At 41.3% G+C, this 20,188-nt stretch overlaps 1 protein-coding gene across 3 annotated transcripts in view; it reads left to right on the top strand.

The window, feature by feature from the left end:
- The window catches only part of atp6v1h (ATPase H+ transporting V1 subunit H), a 184,951-nt gene that overhangs the window by 121,588 nt on the left and 43,175 nt on the right, over nt 1-20,188 (top strand). For 2 of the 3 annotated variants that reach the window (XM_068031837.1, XM_068031838.1), the window contains exons 10-13: nt 3,707-3,885; nt 12,141-12,266; nt 12,804-12,908; nt 18,261-18,374. In XM_068031837.1, the coding sequence (XP_067887938.1) occupies nt 3,707-3,885; nt 12,141-12,266; nt 12,804-12,908; nt 18,261-18,374 (524 nt within the window). The remainder of the gene's footprint in view (nt 1-3,706; nt 3,886-12,140; nt 12,267-12,803; nt 12,909-18,260; nt 18,375-20,188) is intronic. The other variant, XM_068031839.1, reaches the window with a different exon arrangement.

Here is a 20,188-nt window from a genome sequence, read left to right as displayed (position 1 = left end):
CATGGGAAATGAGTGCAACTAGCGAGGCCAATATTGTTGCCCATCCCTAATTGCCCTTCAGAAGATGGTGGTGAGGTACCTTCTTGAACTGTTGCAGTCCGTCTGGTGTAGGGGCACCCACTGTGCTGTTGGGGGAGGTGGGGGAAGTTCCAGGTTTGATCCCGGGACAGTGAAGGAACGGTGATTATAGTTCCAAGTCAGGAGGCGATGAGACTTGGAGGGGAACTTGCAGGTGGTGGTGTTGCGATGCGTCTACTACACTTGGCCTAGTTGGTAGAGGCCACGGGTTTGGAAGGTGCTGTTTGAGGAGCCTTGGCCAGCTGCTGCAGTGCGTCTTGTAGATGGTGCACACTGCTGTCACTGTGCATTGGTGGTGGAAGGAGTGAATGTTTAAGGTGATGGATGGGGTGCCGATTAAGCAGGCTGCTTTGTCCTGGATGGTGTCAAGCTTCTCGAGTGATGTTGGAGCTGCACTCATCCATGCAAGTGGAAAGTATTCCAACACACTCTGTGCCTTGTAGATGGTGGACGGGCTTTGGGGAGTCAGGAGCTGAATTACTCGCTGCAGGATTCCTAGCCTCTGACCTGCTCTTGTAGCCACGGTATTTATATGGCTGGTCCAGTTAACCTTCTGGTCAATGGTAACCCCCAGAATGATGATGATGGAGGATTCTGCGATGGTAATGCCATTGAATGTCAAGGGGAGATGGTAAGATTCTCTTGTTGGAGATAGTCATTGCCTGGCACTTGTGTGGCATGAATGTCACTTGCCACTTAGCCAAAGCCTGAATGCTGTCCAGGTCTTGCTGCATGCGGACATGGACTTTTCAACATCTGGAGAGCTGCGAATGGTACTGAACACTGTGCAACCAACGAGCATCCCCACTTCTGATCTTATGTTGGAGGGTAGGTCATTAATGAAGTAACTGAAAATAGTTGGACTTCGGAAACAACCCCGAGGAGCTCCTGCGGTGATGTCCTGGGGCTGAGATGATTGACCTCCAACAGCCACAGCCATTTTCCTTCGTGTTAGATATGACTCCAACCAGTGGAGAGTTTTCCTGATTCCCATTGACTTCAATTTTGTTCAGGCTCCACACTCTGTCAAATGCTGCCTTGATGCGAAGGGCCGTCACTTCCACCTCCCCTGTGGAATTCAGCTCTCTTGTCCATATTTAGACCAAGGCTGTAATGAGGTCTGGAACTGAATGACCCTGGTAGAGCCAAAGCTGAGCATTGGTGAGCAGGTTATTGCTCATAAGTGCTGCTTGATAGCAATGTCAGTTACACCTTTCAACACATTGCTGATGATTGAGAGTAGACTAACTGGTTTAAATGGCTGGATTGGATTTGACCAGTTTTATGTGGACAGGGCAGACCTGGGCAATTTTCCACAATGTTTGTTAGAGGCCAGTGCTGTAGCTGTACTGGTCCAGCTTGCCTGAGGATGCGGCTGGTTCTGGAGTATAAGTCTTCGTACTACTGCCAGGATGTTGTCAGGGACCATAGTGTTTGCTGTATCCAGTGCCTTCAGGTGTTTCTTGATATCACGTGGAGTGAATCAAATTGACTGAAGACTGGCATCTGTGATGGGGACCTCAGGAAAAGGCTGAGTTGGATCATCCACTCAGCATTTTTGGCTGAAGATGGCTGCAAATGTTTAAGCCTTGTCTTTTGCACTGACAGTCTCCCCATCATTGAGGATGTTTATCGAGCCGCCTCCTCCAGTAAGCTGTTAAATTGGTCTCCATCATTCACAGCTGGATGTGGCAGGACTGCAGAGCTTTGATCTGATCTGTTGATTATGGGATCAATTTGTTTTTTCTATTGCATGCTGTTTCTGCTGTTTAGCATGCATGTCCTGTGTTGCAGCTTCACCAGGTTGGCACCTCATTTTTAGGTATGCCTGCTGCTACTGGCATGATCTCCTGCACCCTTCATTGAACCAGGGTTGGTCCCCTGGCATGATGGTAGATTGAGGGCATGAGGTTACAGATAGTGGTTGAATAAAATTCTGCTGCAGCTGATGGCCCACAGCTCCTCACTGATGCTCAGTGTTGAGCTACTAGATCTGTGCTGAATTTATCCCATTTAGCACGGTGGTAGTGCCACACAACATGATGTAGGTTATCCTCAGTGTGAAGACGGGCCTTTATATTCAAAAAGACTGTGCGCTGGTCACCCCTACCAATACTGTGACAGATAGATTAATGAGGGTGACGACAAGTAGCTTTTCTCCTCTTGCTTCTCTCACCACCTGCCACAGGCCCAGCCTGGCAGATAGTTCCTTCAGGACTCGGCCAGCTCGGTCAGTATTGGTGCTACAAAGCCACTCCTGGTGATAGACATTGACGTTCCCCACCCAGGGTACATTCTGTGCCCTTGCTACCTTCAGTGCTGCTTCTAAGTGGTGTTCAACATGGTGAAATACTGATTCACACAAAAATGCTAACTTGTCTTTCTCTTTACAGATATTGACTCACCTGTTTTATTTACAGCATTTTCTGTTTCTAATAAAACCAGATATTGTATGGGTAATTTGGTAGAATCAGATGAAGCAACCAAGGAGTACAAAAGGCATTAAACTAAGTCTGTAAAAGGGTAGCACAGTGGCAGATAATATTTATTGAAGGTAATGGGAAAGATTGGATAAATGAACTGTTACGTCTTCAAGAGGGGCAACTGAGGGGACCATTTATAGAAGTGACCTGAATGTTAAACAGTATAGAAAAGTTAAATACTGAACATAGTTTTAGATTAGCTAAGCTAAGCTGATAGAAAAAAATGTGTAGTGTAAAACTGATGAAAGCACAATTTAGCTCTGCTATCAGGAAAGGTACAAGCATTCATTTTAGCTCATAAGTATTTTTAGAAACAGCCATCTTTCTATTAAGAATGAAGTCTCATGCAAGGGCAGATAGTTTGAGGTGCTATAGTCAGAAGAAAAAAGGAGTCAGGCGGAATATGTAGGTTTGGAGGAAGTTCTAAAGATGGGGTGGGACAATATATTGGATCAATGAGCCTGTGAAGGCTTAGTACAAGACAGAATGTGAGTAGTTGAGTTTTGGATAAGTTGTAGTTTATAGAGGGTAGACAAAGGACAATGACCAAGGAGAGCACCGGAGTAACAAACAAACGGATAAGGATTTCAGCAGCAGAGAGGCTGTGATAGGGTGGAGGTAGCCAATTTGTATCTATGGAACTAAGTAGTCTTCGTTGATCAATTGGCAGATATCCATTCATCAGAATGAGGAAGTAGGAGACAGTCTGTGATCCACAACTGTTTTATTATCAATCCACAGTTGAGTACTATTACCAGTTTCCACTCTTCCCTTCTGGACTAACTCCCTGTCCAGAAGTAACTAACTGGGGCAAAACCCATCTCTTAAATACAAGCTGTAATGAGCATCACCTGCTTTCTATTAACTCTGAAGTAAGTTCTGGTTAATTCAAGGGACCAGCATTTTCAAATTGTCATTCGTGATGAAGTGGATGTGGGATTTGAAGCTTAGCTCAGGATCAAGCGGGACTTTAATTCAAATGTATTTTTGTCTTAGATGTTAGAGTGGGCACAATACAAACATTTTGTTATAGAAATTCCTTGCATTTATCCCTTAGATGTTCAGCATATACTTTTGAAATCTTCCTTTTAAAATGAGTAAAATAGCAAGCCTAAAATGTACTTTTGAATACTTATCTTTAACAGAATCTTCTGGAAAAATCTGCGGAAAGAGAAACACATCAGGAATATGCACTTGCAATGATTCAGTGCAAAGTCCTTAAACAGCTGGAGAACCTTGAACAGCAGAAATATGATGATGAAGACATTGCTGATGACATCAAGTTCCTCTTGGAAAAGCTTGGCGAGAGTGTCCAAGATCTTAGGTTAGTTGTGATAGTGCTTGCTGTTTATCTGACCAATGATCTGATGCAATGTAGTTATTACTAAAAGTAGTTAAATCAGTCATGTAATTATCACTTTTTGTTGTATGTCTTCATTTGTGCCTAACATATTTAAATGCTTTCTTGAATGTTCATGCAAATGTTATCCCTACTTACCTATTCAGCCTGTCATACCAGGGTTGGTACTACTACATAGTATAAATGGAGAAACTGCTAAATTAAGGAACATAACACCTTTCCATTTTAAGTAATGCCATGGATGTCTTTATTTTAAAAACTTCAATTAGCTCACTTCAATAATTGCACCTAAACAGAGCAATTTCTTAAACCTTTCCTTATAAGCTAGGAACTAGAATTCTGGGCTTAATATAGAGGCACAGCGTGCAAAAGCAAGGAAGTTATGATGAATATTTATAAAACTCTGGTTCGGCCTCAACCGAAGTATTGTATCCAATTGTGGGCACTGCACTTTAGGAAAGGTGTGAAAGTTTTAGAAAGGGTGCAGAAAAGATTTATGAGAATGGTTCCAGGGATGAGGGACTTCAGTTATGTGGATAGATTGGAGAAGCTGGGGTTGTTCTCTTTGAGAGAAGATTGAGAGTAGATTTGGTAGAAGTACTCAAAATCATGAGGGGTCCAGACAGAGTAGATTGGGAAAAGTTTGTCTGAAAGATTGAGAACCACAGGACTCCAATTTAAGGTGATTGTCAAAAGAACCAGCAGCGACATGAGGAAAAGTTTTTAATGAAGTGAGTGGTTATGATCTGGAATGCACTGACAGAGTGTGGTGGAGGGAGATACAATCAGGATAATCACCTAAAAAAAACATTTGCAGGGCTACATGGAAAGATGAGTGGAGTAGGATTAGCTGAGTTGCTCTTGCAGAGAGCTGACACGGAGACAACAGGCCAAATGGCCTCCTCCCATGCTGTAACCATTCTATGTGGCTACTGCGGAGAAGAAGCCCTATAAAGGCTCTCATTTAGCCCCTGCATAGCGAGTTTCTTATATGTATTTTCTCAGTTTCTCCTGCTAGAATAGTTCATTTACATGATTCAGATTTGTGACGGGGGGGAAATAATTCTTATGATGCCTTATTGGCAAAGCAAGAGCCTAATCTCCAATCTTCTGGACCACCCGGACTGTGTACAAAGTGACCACAGTGCATGGATAGATTTGACACCATGACCCGCAGAGTTTCAGACTGTTGCAGCTCTTAAGGCTGGTTTGGAGGAATAGAGTTTTTGTTTGTCAGTTGTGCTATTACAAGCATTCAGGCGAACCTTTACTCTGAAGACTGACAAATGGAAGTAATTTCTCAGTGCTACCACAATTGAACTATGCTCTTAATTTTTACTTTTTAGTTACAGATTTTAACAACTGTTTAAAGTTTTTTTTTAATAGCAAGTAGGTGGGTAACTGACTTGTACAATTTGTTTAAATCACTGGTGACGTAAGGGCTAATTGAACAGTTTCTAAACAATTCGAATCTCGCCTGAGAAGTATTTTGTCATATTTTTCATCTTGCTTGGTTATCAATTAGTCATCAGGCTCTAATTGGAGAAACTGGAAAAGTCTAATGTTTGAAGATCACTCATCTGCCATGTAAATGCTTAAAAGGTTTTCAGCTGAAAACATTAGAAATATTAGCTATTTTATATTTTGCAATAGTTTTTGAATGTGGTTTTCCTTACCTTTAAGGTAACCATATTGATGCCAGGGAATATATCCTCTTTTTGAAACTTATGTTAGCTTTCTTGGCATACTTGAAGCAATCATGTTAGGATTTACACATTGTTCTAGCAGTGCAGTTATCATGGGAGCGCAGCCTCTCTTGCACCAATACGCTATTTCCATTTTCCACTCCGTATGTCTTTCTAGCATTGTTAATTTTGTATAATTTAGAGGTAGAATTATGAACAATTTTGTGCTTTTAGCCTATATAGAGCTGAAATAAAATTGCCCTACTTAAACTGAAGACTATTTTGCCCTCATAGCGGAGACTAATACTATGATTGAAGCCCCAGCTCATTTACAATACATTATGCTACCCAGTTGTTTTACAAGCTTTTAAAGACTTTTGTTGGCTGTGGTCTCAATTGAAATTGCATTAAAGTCTGGACAAGTAGCCAAATCTTCAATGGGTAGACCACTGATTAAAACTAATCTCAAAAATGTTAAGGTATTATTTAATATAGAAATGCTTAAATTTGTCATAAAAATTCGTTTATTTTCTTGCAATTTCTTATTTAGTACAACCTGACAAAATACCCTGCCAATTTTCCACCCAAATCATTATATTAAATGTGAATGTGTACAGGAGGAGATTTGAAATGCACAACTTCAAAGTATTGTACTACATTCTATGTGAGTTTAATTTATGCATTCCACCCCGTTTGCTTTATGCCCAGGAAATAAGCATTCCTCAAGTGCATAATGTTGACTCCAATAAGTTCTGAAATATGGCCTTATTGCAAAGTTTGAGAGAAGTGTGACATAGCTTTGGATGGAGAACTATAGCGTAATGCAGTCTAGTTTGTGACAGCATTCTGTCATTAGTAAATGCACCCAGAACCCTTTGTCCAACATTTGCTCGGTTTTTGGTCGATCTTGTTTGAATGTTAGTTAGCCGATAAATTATGCAGACCCGGTCACTGATGCTGCAGATATTAAATAGTTAAAATACTCATCGAAAGAAAACTTATGGATGCTTTCACAGATTTTTAGTTACATATATCAGAATAATTCAGCAGAGGAGGAGGCCATTCTGACCATCACATCTGTGCTGGCTCTTTCAAGGCTAATCCAGTTAGTTCCACTCCCGGGCCCTTTTCCCACATATCCCTGCAGTTTTTTCTCCAAGTATTTATCTAATACCCTTCTGAAAGCTACTATTAAATCTTTCTACCACCCTATCAGGCATTCTGAAGCTACCTGTCATATATGAATCCTTTTTATTAAAATGGGTGATTATCGCAGGCACACCTTCGTTTATAGAAATGCAGGTTGATAAGGTCATTTAAAACAAAACAAACCAAGCACTAAGATTTATTTCTAGAGGGATGGTATTGAAAGTAGAGAAGTTATGTTAAACTTGTATCGAACCTTGGTTAGGTACCAGAAATGCGATATTTTATCCATCAGGAAAGAACGAACAGGCTGGGTCCCTTTTTTCCTCTTGAAAGAAGGCTGAATGGTGACCTAACTGAGATCTTTAAATTTATGAAATGTTTTGAGAGAGTAGATACAGAGATAGTGCTTCCACCACGTGGAACAGCAAAACTAGAGGCTGTCAATATAAGATTGTTACCAAGAAATCAAATAGGGAATTCAACAACAATTTTTATTTATATTGCACCTTTAATGTAATAAAACACCCAAAGCACATCACAGAAGTGCTATAAAGCAAAATTTGATACTGAACCATATAAGGAGATATTAGGTCAGATGACCAAAAGCTTAGTAAAAAGGTAGGTTTTGCGGAGTATCTTAAAGGAGGAAAGAGGGTTAGGGAGGCGGGGATGTTTAGGGAAGTAGTTCCAGAGCCTAGGGCCTAGGCAGCTGAGGGCACGGCCACTAATGTTGGAGTGCATTGGAATAGGCAAGTCTAGAGGTAACAAAGGCAGTGATGAGAGTTTTAGCAGCAGATGAGCTGAGGCAGGGACAGAGTTGGGCTATGTTACAGAAGTGGAAATAGTTGGTCTTAATGATTGCATGGATATATGGATGGAAACTCATCTCTGGGCTAAAAAGACACTAAGGTTGCAAAAAATCTAGTTCAGCCTCAGGTAGTTGCCAGAGAGAGGGATGGAGTTGGTATGTAGGAAACTAACTTTGTAGAGCAGATTTCTGATATAGCACTGGATCTCCGACAAGCAGTCTAATTTAAAGACAGTGGAGGAGTTGAGAGAGGTGGTGGTGATGTAGAACTGGGTGTCGTCATCAACATGTATACATAGTCATTTACAGCACAGAGGGAGGCCATTCGGCCCATTGAGTCCATGCTGCTCTCTATGGAGCCATGCAGTCAATCCCACTCCCTGGCTTGATCCCCATAGCCCTGCTAGTCTATTTCCCTCAGTTGGTCATCCAACTTCCTTTTGAAGTCATTGATTGTCTCCACTTCCACCATCCTTGTAGGCAGTGAGTTTCAGGTCATTACCACCCACTGCGTAAAAAAAAGTGCTTCCTCATATTCCCCCTGCATCTCTTGGCCACAACTTTCAATCTGTGTCCTCTTGTCCTTGTACCATTTGTTAATGGGAACAGGTTTTCCTTGTCTAATTTATCTAAGCCTGTCATAATCTTCTACACTTCTATTAAATCTCTCGTCGATCTCTTTTGTTCTAAGGGGAACAAACCCAGCTTTTTCCAGCCTAACTTTGTAACTAAAATCCTCCGTCCCTGGAACCATTCTGGTAAATTTCCTTTGCACCCTCTCAAGGACCTTCACATCCTTCATGAAGTGTGGTGACCAGAACTGCATGTGAGAACTGATGCTGTGTTTTTGGATGATGGCACTGAGAGGCAGCAGGTAGATAAAGAAATAGGAGAGACTCAAGGATAGATCCTTGGGGGGGGGATACATCTTCCCACTACTGCGGTACTACCTCAGATGCCGTTGCAGCTGATTCTCTGGCCATGATTAGATAGATAAGAATAGAATCAAATGAGTGCAGTCCCATTCAGCTAGATGATGGTGGAGAGACGTTGGAGGAGGATGATGTGATTAACCCTGTCAGAGGGGCACAGACAGGTAGAGAAAGACGAGGAGGAATAGTTTACCTTTGTCACAATCACATAAGATGTCACTTGTGACTGAGAATCATTTTGGTACTGTGGCAGGGGCAGAAACTTAATTGGAGTTCTGGGATAGATGGGCAGGGATTTGGAAGGCAACAACACATTCAAGGACTTACGAGAGGCAAGGGAGGTCCATCACCAAGAGTGGTTCGGTAGCACCACTGCTGGCCAAGCCTGAAGAACGTATCTACCAGACTGGGCCTGCGGCAGGTAGTGAGAGAACTAACATGAGGGAAAATCCTACTTTACCTCGTTCTCACAAATCTACTTGTTGCGGATGCATCTATCCATGACCGTATTGGTAGGAGTAACCACCAGACGGTTCTTGTGAAGACAAAGTCCTGTTTTCATACTGAGGACACCCTCCATCGTGTGGTATGGCACCACCACCTTATTAAATGTGATAGACTCGGAACAGATCTCGCAGCTGAAACTGGGCATGCGTGCGTTGCTGTAGGTCAACAGCAGTAGGAGAACATTATTTAACCACAACCTGTAACCTCATGGCCCAACATATCCTTTACTTGTTCATTACCATCAGCAAGAGGACCAACCCTGGTTCAATGGGGAATGTAGGAGAGCATGCCAAGAACAGCATCAAGCATACCTAAAAATGAGGTGCCAATCTGGTGAAGCCTCAACACAGGACAACATGCATGTTAAACAGCAGAAGCAGTATGCTATAATCAGAGTTAAGCAATCCCAAAACCAACGGATCAGATCAAAGCGCTGCAGTCCTGCCACATCCAGTCGTGAATGGTGATGGACAATTAAACAACTAACCGGAGGAGACTCCAAAGACATACCCATCCTCAATGATGGGGGAGCCCAGCACGTTAATGCAAAGGACAAGGTTGAAGCATTTTTAGCCATCTTCGGCTAAAAGTGCTGAATAGATGATTCATCTTGGCCTTCTCCTCCACCATTATAGATGCCAGTCTTCAATTTGATTCACTCCACGTGATATCAAGAAATGGCTGAAGGCATTGGATACAGCAAAGGCTATGGGCCCTGACAACATCCCAGCTATAGCACTGACAACTTGTACTCTAGAATTAGCAGGGTCCTTAATCAAGCTGTTCCATTACAGCTACAACAGTCATCTAACCGATAATATGGAAAATTGCCCAGGTCTGTTCTATCCACAAGAAGCAGAGCAAATCCAATCCAACCAATTAACGCCCCATTAGTCAACTCTCGATCTTCAGAGTGATGGAAGTTGCCGCTGACAGTGCTATCAAGCGGCACTTACTCAGCAAAACCTGCTCACCAATGCTCAGCTTGAGTTCTGCCAGGACCACTCTGTTCCGGACCTCATTACATCCTTGGCCCAAAATACATGTTAAAACTGAATTCCAGAGGTGAAAGTGATTGCTCTTGACATCAAGGCAGCATTTGACCGAGTACGGCATCAAGGCGCCCTAGCATAAATGAGGTCAATGGGAATCGGCTGGGGGGTTCTCTCCACTGGTTGGAGTTATACTTAGCGCAAAGGAAGATAGTTGTGGTTGTTGGAGACCAATCATCTCAATCTCAGGACATGGCTACAGGGGTTCCTCAGTAAAGTGTCCTAAGCCCAACTAGAGGCCTGCTCAGGTCGGGGAAAAAAGAACCCGAGCCCGACCTGGCCCAAGCCCCTCCGATTTTGCCCCGACTCGACCCGACCTGAGCCCGACCAACCATCCCTTTACTTCCCTTCTGACTGGGAAGCTCCACAAAGCTGCAGCGCATGCACGATGACGTCAGTGATGTCAGTCGCTCACTGCGCAGACTCCGTTTCGTCCCGGACTCCCAGCTCAGGTAAGTTTTTAAAAAAAAAATGTTAATTCTTAGCAGCGGAGTACTTACCGTGTGTGCCCGGCCCGACTCAACCTGGACTCGGCCTGACCCGACCCGAGCCCGAAAGCCATACTCTGAAGATGGACCCGACCCAACCCAAATCAGGCACATGTTGTCGGGTTTGGGTCGGTTAGCAGGGCTTTAGGCCCAACCACTTTCAGCTGATTGTTTAATGGCCTTCCCTCCATCATGAGGTCAGAAGTGGGGATGTTCGCTGATGATTGCACAATGTTCAGTACCGTTCACAACATCACGATACTGAAGCACACCATGCCTGCATACAGCAAGGCCAAGACATCATTTCAGGCTTGGGCTGATAAGTGACAAGTGACATTCAAGCCAGATAAGTGCCAGGCAATGACCATCTCAAACAAGAGAGAATTTAACCATCTCCCCTTGACGTTCAACAGCATTACCATCGCTGAATCCCCCACCATCAGCATTCTGGGGTTACCATTGACCAGGAACTGAACTAGACCAGCCAAATAAGTACTGTGGCTACAAGAGCAGGTCAGAAGCTGGGAATTCTGCGGCAAGTAACTCACCTCTTGTCTCTCCAAAACCTGTTCACCATCTACAAGGCACAAGTCAGGAGTGTGATGGAATACTCTCCACTTGCCTAGATGAATGTTGCTCCAGCAGCACTCAAGAAACTCGACACCATCCAGGACAAGCAGTCCATTTGATTCACACCCCATCCACCACCTTAAACATTCACTTCCTCTACCACTGGTGCGAAGTGGCAGCAGTGTGTACCATTTAAAAGATGAACTGCAGCAACGTGCCAAGTCTCCTTTGACTGAGCCATTCAAACCTGCAACCTCTATGGCCTAGAAGGACAAGGGCAGCAGACGCATAGGTACACCACTTGCAAGTTCCTCTGCAAGCCATACGCCATCCTGACTTGGAACTATATCGCCGTTCCTTCACTGTCGCTGGGTCAAAATCCTGGAACTCCCTAACAGCACAGCGGGTGTATCCACACCAGATGGACTGCAGCGGTTCAAAAAGGCAGCTCACCACCACCTTTTCGAAGGCAGTTAAGGATGGGCAATAAATGCTGGCCTTGCCAATGATTCCCAGATCCCAAGAATGAATATTTTAAACAAAATGGAGTCATTAGTTTGCAGGGGCAACGGGTTAAGGGTTGGTCCTTTGAAGAGAGGGGTGATGACAGTTGAAGGAGAGGGGGCCAACACCTGGGGAGAGAAAACTTTCTATCAGCTAACATGGGATTAGGAAGGGAAGTTGGGTTGTCAGTAGTTTAATGACAATAGGATCAGAAGAAACTTCTTTACCCAGCGAATGTGGAACTTGCTGGACAGCGGTGGAGACAAATAGTATAGTTGCATTTAAGGGCAGGCTGGATAAGTCTACGAGGCAGAAGTGAATCGAGGATTATGGTGGTAGAGTTAGTTGAGGAAGGATGGGAGGAATCTTGAGAGGAGCATAATTGTTAACATGGGCTGGTTGGATCAAATGCTCTGTTTCTGTTATATATTCCTTGTACTATGTAAATTTTTGTTCCTGAAAATTCATTTTGTTTCTTTATATGTATGCTGCACTGTTTTTTTTTCCCCACCACCCACTTCCAGTTCTTTTGACGAGTACAGTTCAGAACTGAAGTCAGGTCGCCTGGAGTGGAGCCCTGTTCACAAATCAGAAAAATTCTGGCGTGAAAATGCTGCAAGGTTGAATGAAAAAAACTGTGAACTGCTTAAGTAAGTTTCATTTCAATTTTTGTTCCATTCAGATACATTGGTGTTCAAGCCTAGTTACTACCTACCTGCCTTTCACTTGTGCATACTCGAATTAGTAGATCCCAGTGGTATTTAAAATATGTTGTTTAAAGGGGATTTTTGTCATCAGTTTGTGTTCTATTGTAGTCATTGAAAATTTAATAAAATGACAGTAAATTTAAATAAATTTTGCTTGTCTATTAGATTATTCATTGATGACAGCAGACTGTAGGGATACTTGAGCAGTGCATAAGCATGAAGAATGTAAAGCAGATAATAATCCTTTGGTGCCCTAATAATGTTTTCAAGATGCTACCCAGCAGCTTCTTTCCCTTACTGGATTACCTTGGTTAACATTATTTATCGTCTGTTGATACCAATTTTACATAAAACGTTAATAATGCATTAAAACAAATTAGAATCGACTTTAGAAGAATTTAAGCAAAATCAATTCTTAATGATTGGAATGTGGAAGAAATGCATGCTAACCTCATTACTTTACATTTATATTCTCTTGAGAAGGATTCTGACCAGGCTTTTGGAAGTCTCTGATGACCCTCAAGTGTTGGCTGTCGCTGCACATGATATTGGTGAATATGTGCGTCACTACCCTCGGGGAAAACGGTAAGGTCTTCTCGGTAAATACGATTTACAGAAAAAGGTAATTACATATGATCACTTTCTGGATACTTACCATTAAAATGGAAAGGTAATTTATTCCAGTGATAATTTAGGAAATCAGCAACAACAAATACCTGCAATCCTTTATTACAAGCCATGTACTTGAGGTCATCCAAAATTCTGCTGCCTATGTTCCCGCTCACACCAAGTCCCATTCACCCATCACCCCTGTGCTTGTTGACCTATATTAGCTCCCTCTCGAGCAGCGTCTTGATTTTAAAATTCTCATCCTTGTGTTCAAATCTGTCCGTGACCTTACCCTTCCATATCTCTGTAATTTGCTCCAGCCCCACAACCCTCCAAGATATCTGCCCTCCTCTAATTGTGGCCTCTTGTGCATCCTTGTTTTAATTGCTTCACCATTGATTCAGCTGCCTAGGCCCTAAGCTCTGAAATTCTTTATCGCCCCCGCCCCCCCACCAAACCCTTCTGCCTCGCTACCTCTCTTTCCACCTTTTTAAAAAGCTCCTTAAAACCTACCTCTTTGACCAGGTTTTTTGTCATCTGCCCTAATATTGCCTTAAGTGGCTCATTGTCAAATTTTGCTTTACAACATTCCTGGGAAGTGTTTCATTATATTAAAGACACTATATAAATACAAGATGTTGTTATACAGGGAAAGTTCAGTGTTTTACAGGACAACTAGCGTACACGAAAGCATTTTTTAAAATTCTCCGTTTTGCTGTGAAAATTTCTTCCTATGCTGCATTTAAATATTAGTTTTGATTGACTTGCTGCAATGATCAAGGCAGGGGAAGTTAGCTGTGGAGTTGAAAACTTTTTCTTGCTTGTGCAATCAGTGTCAGCATCAATGCTTCCAGGTCATCTGTAAAATGAAATGCGTTCTACTCTTAAAATCAGAAATAATAAAAGTAAGCTGTAACAGTAGGAATAGGAGTAGGCCACTCAGCTCTTCAAGCCTGTTCTGCCATTCCATTAGATTATTGCTGATCTGCATTTTAGCTCCATCTATCCAGGTTGGTTCTGTAATTCTTGATACTCCTGTCTTTTTGTGAAAAGTATCATTTGACCTCAAGCCTCAGCATCTTTTTGGAGGAGAGTTCCAGATTTGTTGTGAATAGTGCTTCCTGACATCACCTCTTAAAGGCCTAGTTCTAACATTCAGGTTGTGCCTCTTGTTCTGGACTTGCCCCAGCAGAGGCAATAGTCATCTTAAACATTTCAGTTAAATCGCACCTTCTCTAGAGCCTAGGCTAATGCTCTGGGGGCATGGGTTTGAATCCCACTATGGCAGATAGTGAAATTTGAATTCAATTAATAAAAAAATCTGGAATTTAAAGCTAATCTAATGGTGAACATGAAACCATTGTCAATTGTTGTAATAACCCATCTGGTTCACAAATGTCCTTTAGGGAAGGAAATCTGTCGTCCTTACTGCTATGGCCTTCATGTGACTCCAGACCCACAGCCGTGTGATTGACTCTTAAATGCCCTTTCAAATGGCCAAGCAAGCTGCTCAGTTCAAAGGCACTTAGGGATGGGCAATGCTGGCCTAGCCAGTGACACCCACATCCCACAAACGAATTTAAAAAAAGGATGCCAAGCATAGTCTGTGCAGCATGTCCTTATTTTATCATTTTAACCCCAGTATCATTTTGACAAATCTGCACTGCATCCAATTTAAAGCCAATATGTCCTTTCTGGGTACGGTGCCCAGAAGTGTCACTCCCCCATCTTATGATGGGAGGTACCTCTAGAACAGAAAGATTCTCGCGGTCTGCTTTTGCAGTTCCATCAGCAGGGTCAAAAATTGAAAAGCCTTGACCCCCAATAAGCAGGCAGGATCTGAATTCCCTGTAAGCATGCTAAAAGAGAAGACATTTAGACCAATCAAAGCTCACCTGACATGTTAGCTGGTCTTGCACCTCCCAACCTGTACTAACCTGTAATGATTAAAGTTCCTGGGAGGCAGAAAAACAAAATTCTGGTCAATTTTAGGAAAATCTCTGGAAATTTCCTGCTGACGTCTAAGGTTCTACTGTTGGAACAGCTAGACCACAGAAAGAGAGAAAAAAGTTCTCTCAGTTTTCTCTCTGCCTCTTCTGTCGGTACTGTTCAAAATTGGATTCCAGGCTCCATCCAAATAACTGTTCTTTACATACAAGACAGTATTAACAAGCTATTCGACTGTGGTAGAGGTATTGCACTCGAGGCTAATGGCATTCTCACCCGACCTCCACACGTGAAGCTTATAATGTGGGTTACTGTAAGTAAACAACTCTGGGAAGCCTTGCTGACTTTTCTGCCTCTGCCTCAAAAAACAGAATCAGATGAAAGAGCCCTTGGCTACTATCTCCTAAATTCCTATGCTCACATTTACAATGCAAACATTCAGAATCACAAGTTCAGTTTAAAAGGATAGGGAAATTGGGGGAAAAAACGGCAGTAGCAATATAGTTAAAAGATACAATTACTGGGTTTTCAATCAGGATGATTAGGCAATGAAAACACTATGTATAGAGTTAAGGAACAACAAAGAATTCAAGACTCTAATGGGAGTTGTCTGCAGGCCTAATAACAATGATGTAGTGGGGGATATATAAATAGAGATCAGGATAGCAAAAGAATGTGGTTATGATCAGAAGCTGTCATTTTCGCTCAGACTGGGAGAAGCAGAGTAACTCATGTAGTAAAAGTAATGGATTTTAGAATATATCCAGGCCAGTTTTCTAGAACGACACGTTTTAGAACCAACAAGGGAACAGGTCATACTGAATTTAGTGATGAGTTAACAAATCAGAGTTCATTAACAATCTGAGTGTAAGGGAGCATTTTGTAAATATTAGTCATAATATGATTGAATTTGATATTGGGTTTGAGAGGGATAAGGAAGAGTCACCGAGCAAGATTTTAATTTGTAGTAGGCTAACTTTGTAGGGATGAGAAATTAATTGCCTACAGTAAATTTGGGCTGAACTGTGAATGGGTAAACCTATAGAGATTGAAAAGTATTTAAAGTATTTGGTAAGGTTCAAAACTAGTATATAACCTCTAAGGCAAATACTGAACTTCTGTAATTAAACATCAATGAACAAAAAATGAGGTAAGAGACAGTATCAAGCTAAAATAAAAAGCTTGCACAAATACAAGGGAAAGTAGAATTCCAGCAGACGGGGGAAACAATAAAAGAGATCCAAAGAAAAAGTAATAAGTGCAAAGAGGGATATGAAAAATGCTTGCAAGGGACATTAAAGCGAGCAACGAAAGTTTTTATAAACATATTGAAAGAAAGGAAGCGGTAAAAGAGAATGTGAGTCTACTAAAGATATAGACAAGACTATAATGCGTAATAAGGAAATAGCAGACTTGGCAAATGAGTTTGTGAAAGAAGAGGACGGAATGTCCGTGGCACACTTGCACAGAATAGAAGTCATGCCCGGGGTATTTAAATACCTGGCCTTGACTCTTCATCCTATTCCTACCCTTCCTTCCCCACCCCTTCACTGCCTACTTCTTCGTCCCTGCTTCTCATAACGCAGGTTCTCATGAAGCATTGAAAAACTTTACAAAAGACAGCAGAAATGAACTTTCAAGAGAATCTCCAAGATTGACATTCCATTTGAAATATTTTCTTTCAGTGTGCTCTATTGAAGAACGTGAAATGATTTTGAATCTTACAATAGCCCAATTCAAGTATCTGACTCACGCAATGTCCAACTCTCAAAAACTGCTGGCTGATCTTCAATTTTACATCTTTTGAACTGCCAACTACGCATCAACTTCAATAGGCTTTAATAAATTTGTCTGAACAGATGGTTGTTTTTTACTGAAGCAACACACTGCAGTCTAGAAATTTGCTGAGCGATTACTGTGCCTGAACAAGTAAGCCCAAGGCGCACCTGTTATTGGACTTTACACCTTATTTAAGTAAGACTGGCAATCTGTGGACACCTGGGCATCCCCAAGCAACTCATGGGCAAAGAAGCTTTGTATTTTGGGTCGCTGTGTCATTGACGACAACTGAGACTGGAGGCCCGACAGGACAGGGCCCAATAGGGAAATGGGGTGATCTGGGGAGGGTGGTGGAGGGGTTGAGGCAGTGGTCAGGTGTGGAGGGGAGTGGGGTTTGTGGTGCTTGTCAGCAGTGGTTCATAGTTTTAATGTGTTAAGAGGAGTACTGTTCTTTCCTGCTCCACATTCAGATTAACATTCTCTTTACAAATTTATCTTATGGGCAAAGGGGTTAACACCTGTTTCCTATTCGACTTCCTCTCCAGAAAACATTTGGTAGGGACTGTACCTTGTTTTATATGTTGGATTTTTGGCAATGAGTCTGTCATATTCTTCAACCGCATAGGGCATCGCAGTCCTGTCCCAACATCCACCAAGGCACATTCAACAGGGGCTGCGAGATCAAGCAGTGGAACTCGTTACTCCGCCCTAACGTAGGAGTATCGAAGTCAAATTTAATGAGCCTAGAGGACTCACCAGGACTCATACTTTGGGTCATCCTAGCCTGAATGGCTCAGCTACTGATTAGATAAAGTTGCTGAACTTTCAAGGGAAAATTACATGTGTATAAATAGAATGCTGCATTTTAAGTTTGTTTAAATGTAATGTTTATTGGACTGTGACTGAGATTTTTATCCTTGTAGAAGGAAGATTACACCTCTAGTCTGGCTCTGCTGCATCAATATAAATCACATTGTTTTGTGATTTCTTATTCACACAAAGTGCAGTTCTTTGGAGTGCAGAAGAGAACTGAGTCAATATCAACTTGCCTCAAGGGTAGAGCTCTTGTTTCTGAGCCACAAAATTGTGAATTCAAGCCCAATCCTCAACTTGAGTAACTAAATCTACAGTGACACTTCATGTCGTCTTGAGGTGTTGTTGCATTATTGGAGGTGCTGTCTTTCAATTGAGTCATCATGGCACTTTTTTTTTGTAAAGAACAGAAGTTCACCCTGTCAAACAGTCATCCTCAACTGATGCCACCAAAGCAGATTAACTGGTCATTTACCTCATTGCTGTTTGTCAGACCTTGTTCTGCCCAAATTAGCTGTTTTCTACTTATAAAACAACAGTGATTACATGGCAAAAGTGATTCATTGGCTATATGTGCTTTGGAGTTCTTGAGAAGGCAAAAGGCTCTATGTAAACACATTCATTCCTTCTTTCCTATAGAAAGCACCCAGGTCATTCATGCACGTGTGTGTATCCCCAAACTCCTAATACTAACATTCAAATAATGAATATTTAATTCATTTGTTTTCTAAAACATTTCAAAAATAAATCATGAAAATTTAATATTCATTGTGACTGGTTCATTTTCAGTGTAATTGAACAGCTCGGAGGCAAACAGCTCGTAATGAACCATATGCATCATGAAGATCAGCAAGTGCGCTACAATGCTCTTTTGGCAGTTCAGAAACTGATGGTGCACAACTGGTATGTACTATCTATATTACAGTAAATTCGGTGCGTGTGTTGTGTGCTCCATATATAAGTCCTCTTGCTACTTCCTGCAGAAAATCCCATATTATAATGTCCCTTTACTGTGACAGCACTAGGGAATGTTGTAATACATGATTCACTATTGAATATTGAGTTGAGAAATTACATCTTGTAAAGTCACACTCTAGGGTCTACAGGGTGCTCGTATCTATCTTCTCCCTATAAATCAGTCAAAAATTGCCATCTTTTTCTCAGTAATTTAAATTTCTAATGTCCTAAATAAGATTTTAAACAAAATATAACATTCAAAAATATTGCTTCAAATTGAGATAAAATTTGATATTGGCATTGTCTTTTCTGTCTTTTAATGCCTTCATTAAATTTTTTACTTGAGGACCTGTGCATTTTCAAAAAGCAGGGGTTAGACTCGATAATTTTGCTCACAGTTCACAGTTGTACTTTTACTGGCTGAATCCAAATTGTGCAGTCTGAACATATGCAGTGGATCTAATTTCCCAGAATGCATTAGCACTATTAAATTAACTTAAACTGGTGGAATATTTTTCTAAAACTGAACAGAAACTGCAGGAAGCTTTTCAAAATTATTGGGGAAAAAGTGAGACAAATTTTAAAAACTTTATTCAGGTAAAGTTTAATGGAGTTGACAGGTAAGTGGGATCATATTTTCTGACATAGTGTGCAATGCCATCAGATCACCACTATCATTTTAGTATCTCTGCAGAAAGTTTCTTTGGGTACACAGACTTTTTTTTTAAAAGCTTGATTTTTAATTTTGTGAGAATTTAGAACAAGCCAAGCTGATTTCTAGTTTCATGGGCCGAACACCCATATTTGTTACAATATGTTTTTGTGTGAAAATTCAGATGGCAAATTGATGGAGTGGTATTTGGGAATTGACCGTGCAGCAATTTTTTCTTTCGTGAATAGAAAGATTATTGATCTTTATATTCTACTTTGCTCATTCAATCTTTCAAACCCAAAAATTGGTGACAATAGATTTAAGATTGACACTCTGAAAATTCGAGACAGCTAGCGTCGTAAAAGGTCATAATCACTCGTACAAACATTATGTAAGACTGAAGAGCATTTCATGACAGTTGGCTTTTTATCTTCTCCAATGATTTTTAAAAAAATAGGGTGAATCATATACTCATCTGGTTTCTGTGCAGTGTTTATAAAGAAGTTTCTACTGGAAGTTCCTACAGTAGGTATTAGAGATGTTTATTTTAAGATGTACCAAAAAAAGCATTTTTTTTATTTTCAGTGGTGTCAAATTCCCAAGAACTATTTATCTCTTTGCGTGGATTTTTGTCATTTTTGACACATGTTCTCTGCAAACATTTATAAGACTTCTAATTCCTTTTTCTTTGCTCAACCCGAGTGCTGTCTTTAATGTCCTCTGAACCAGTCTTCTATGGTACTAAACCTACTTGCATTTGCATCACCTCACACTTAACTAACTTTTTAGCCTATTTTCCCATCTTATAATCCCTTTGCAGCTTTCTGTTTAAAAAAAATTGAAGTATTTTTCCATGCTTTGTCAACTTTCAGATTTTGGATATCTTCAGTTTTTAAAAACATATCTTTCCCATTTCTTTGGCATGATTTATAAGCTGCTTATAGAATAATAACATGAATGTGTAGATACTTGTAAGTTTGTCATGAAATTACCTTACTGTTACGACCAGGTGAGAAAGATGTCTAGGGGTCCCCCTCAGTCTTCACCTGGTCTTACCGTAACGGGGATTAATTTTAGACACGTGTTTTGAGCTCCCCCTTGGTGAATC

This window comes from Heterodontus francisci, chromosome 5 (genome assembly GCF_036365525.1).
Source record: "Heterodontus francisci isolate sHetFra1 chromosome 5, sHetFra1.hap1, whole genome shotgun sequence".
Lineage (NCBI taxonomy): Eukaryota > Metazoa > Chordata > Chondrichthyes > Heterodontiformes > Heterodontidae > Heterodontus > Heterodontus francisci.
The sequence above is the reverse complement of the archived record's forward strand: the minus strand, read 5'-3'. Positions and strand labels throughout refer to the sequence as shown.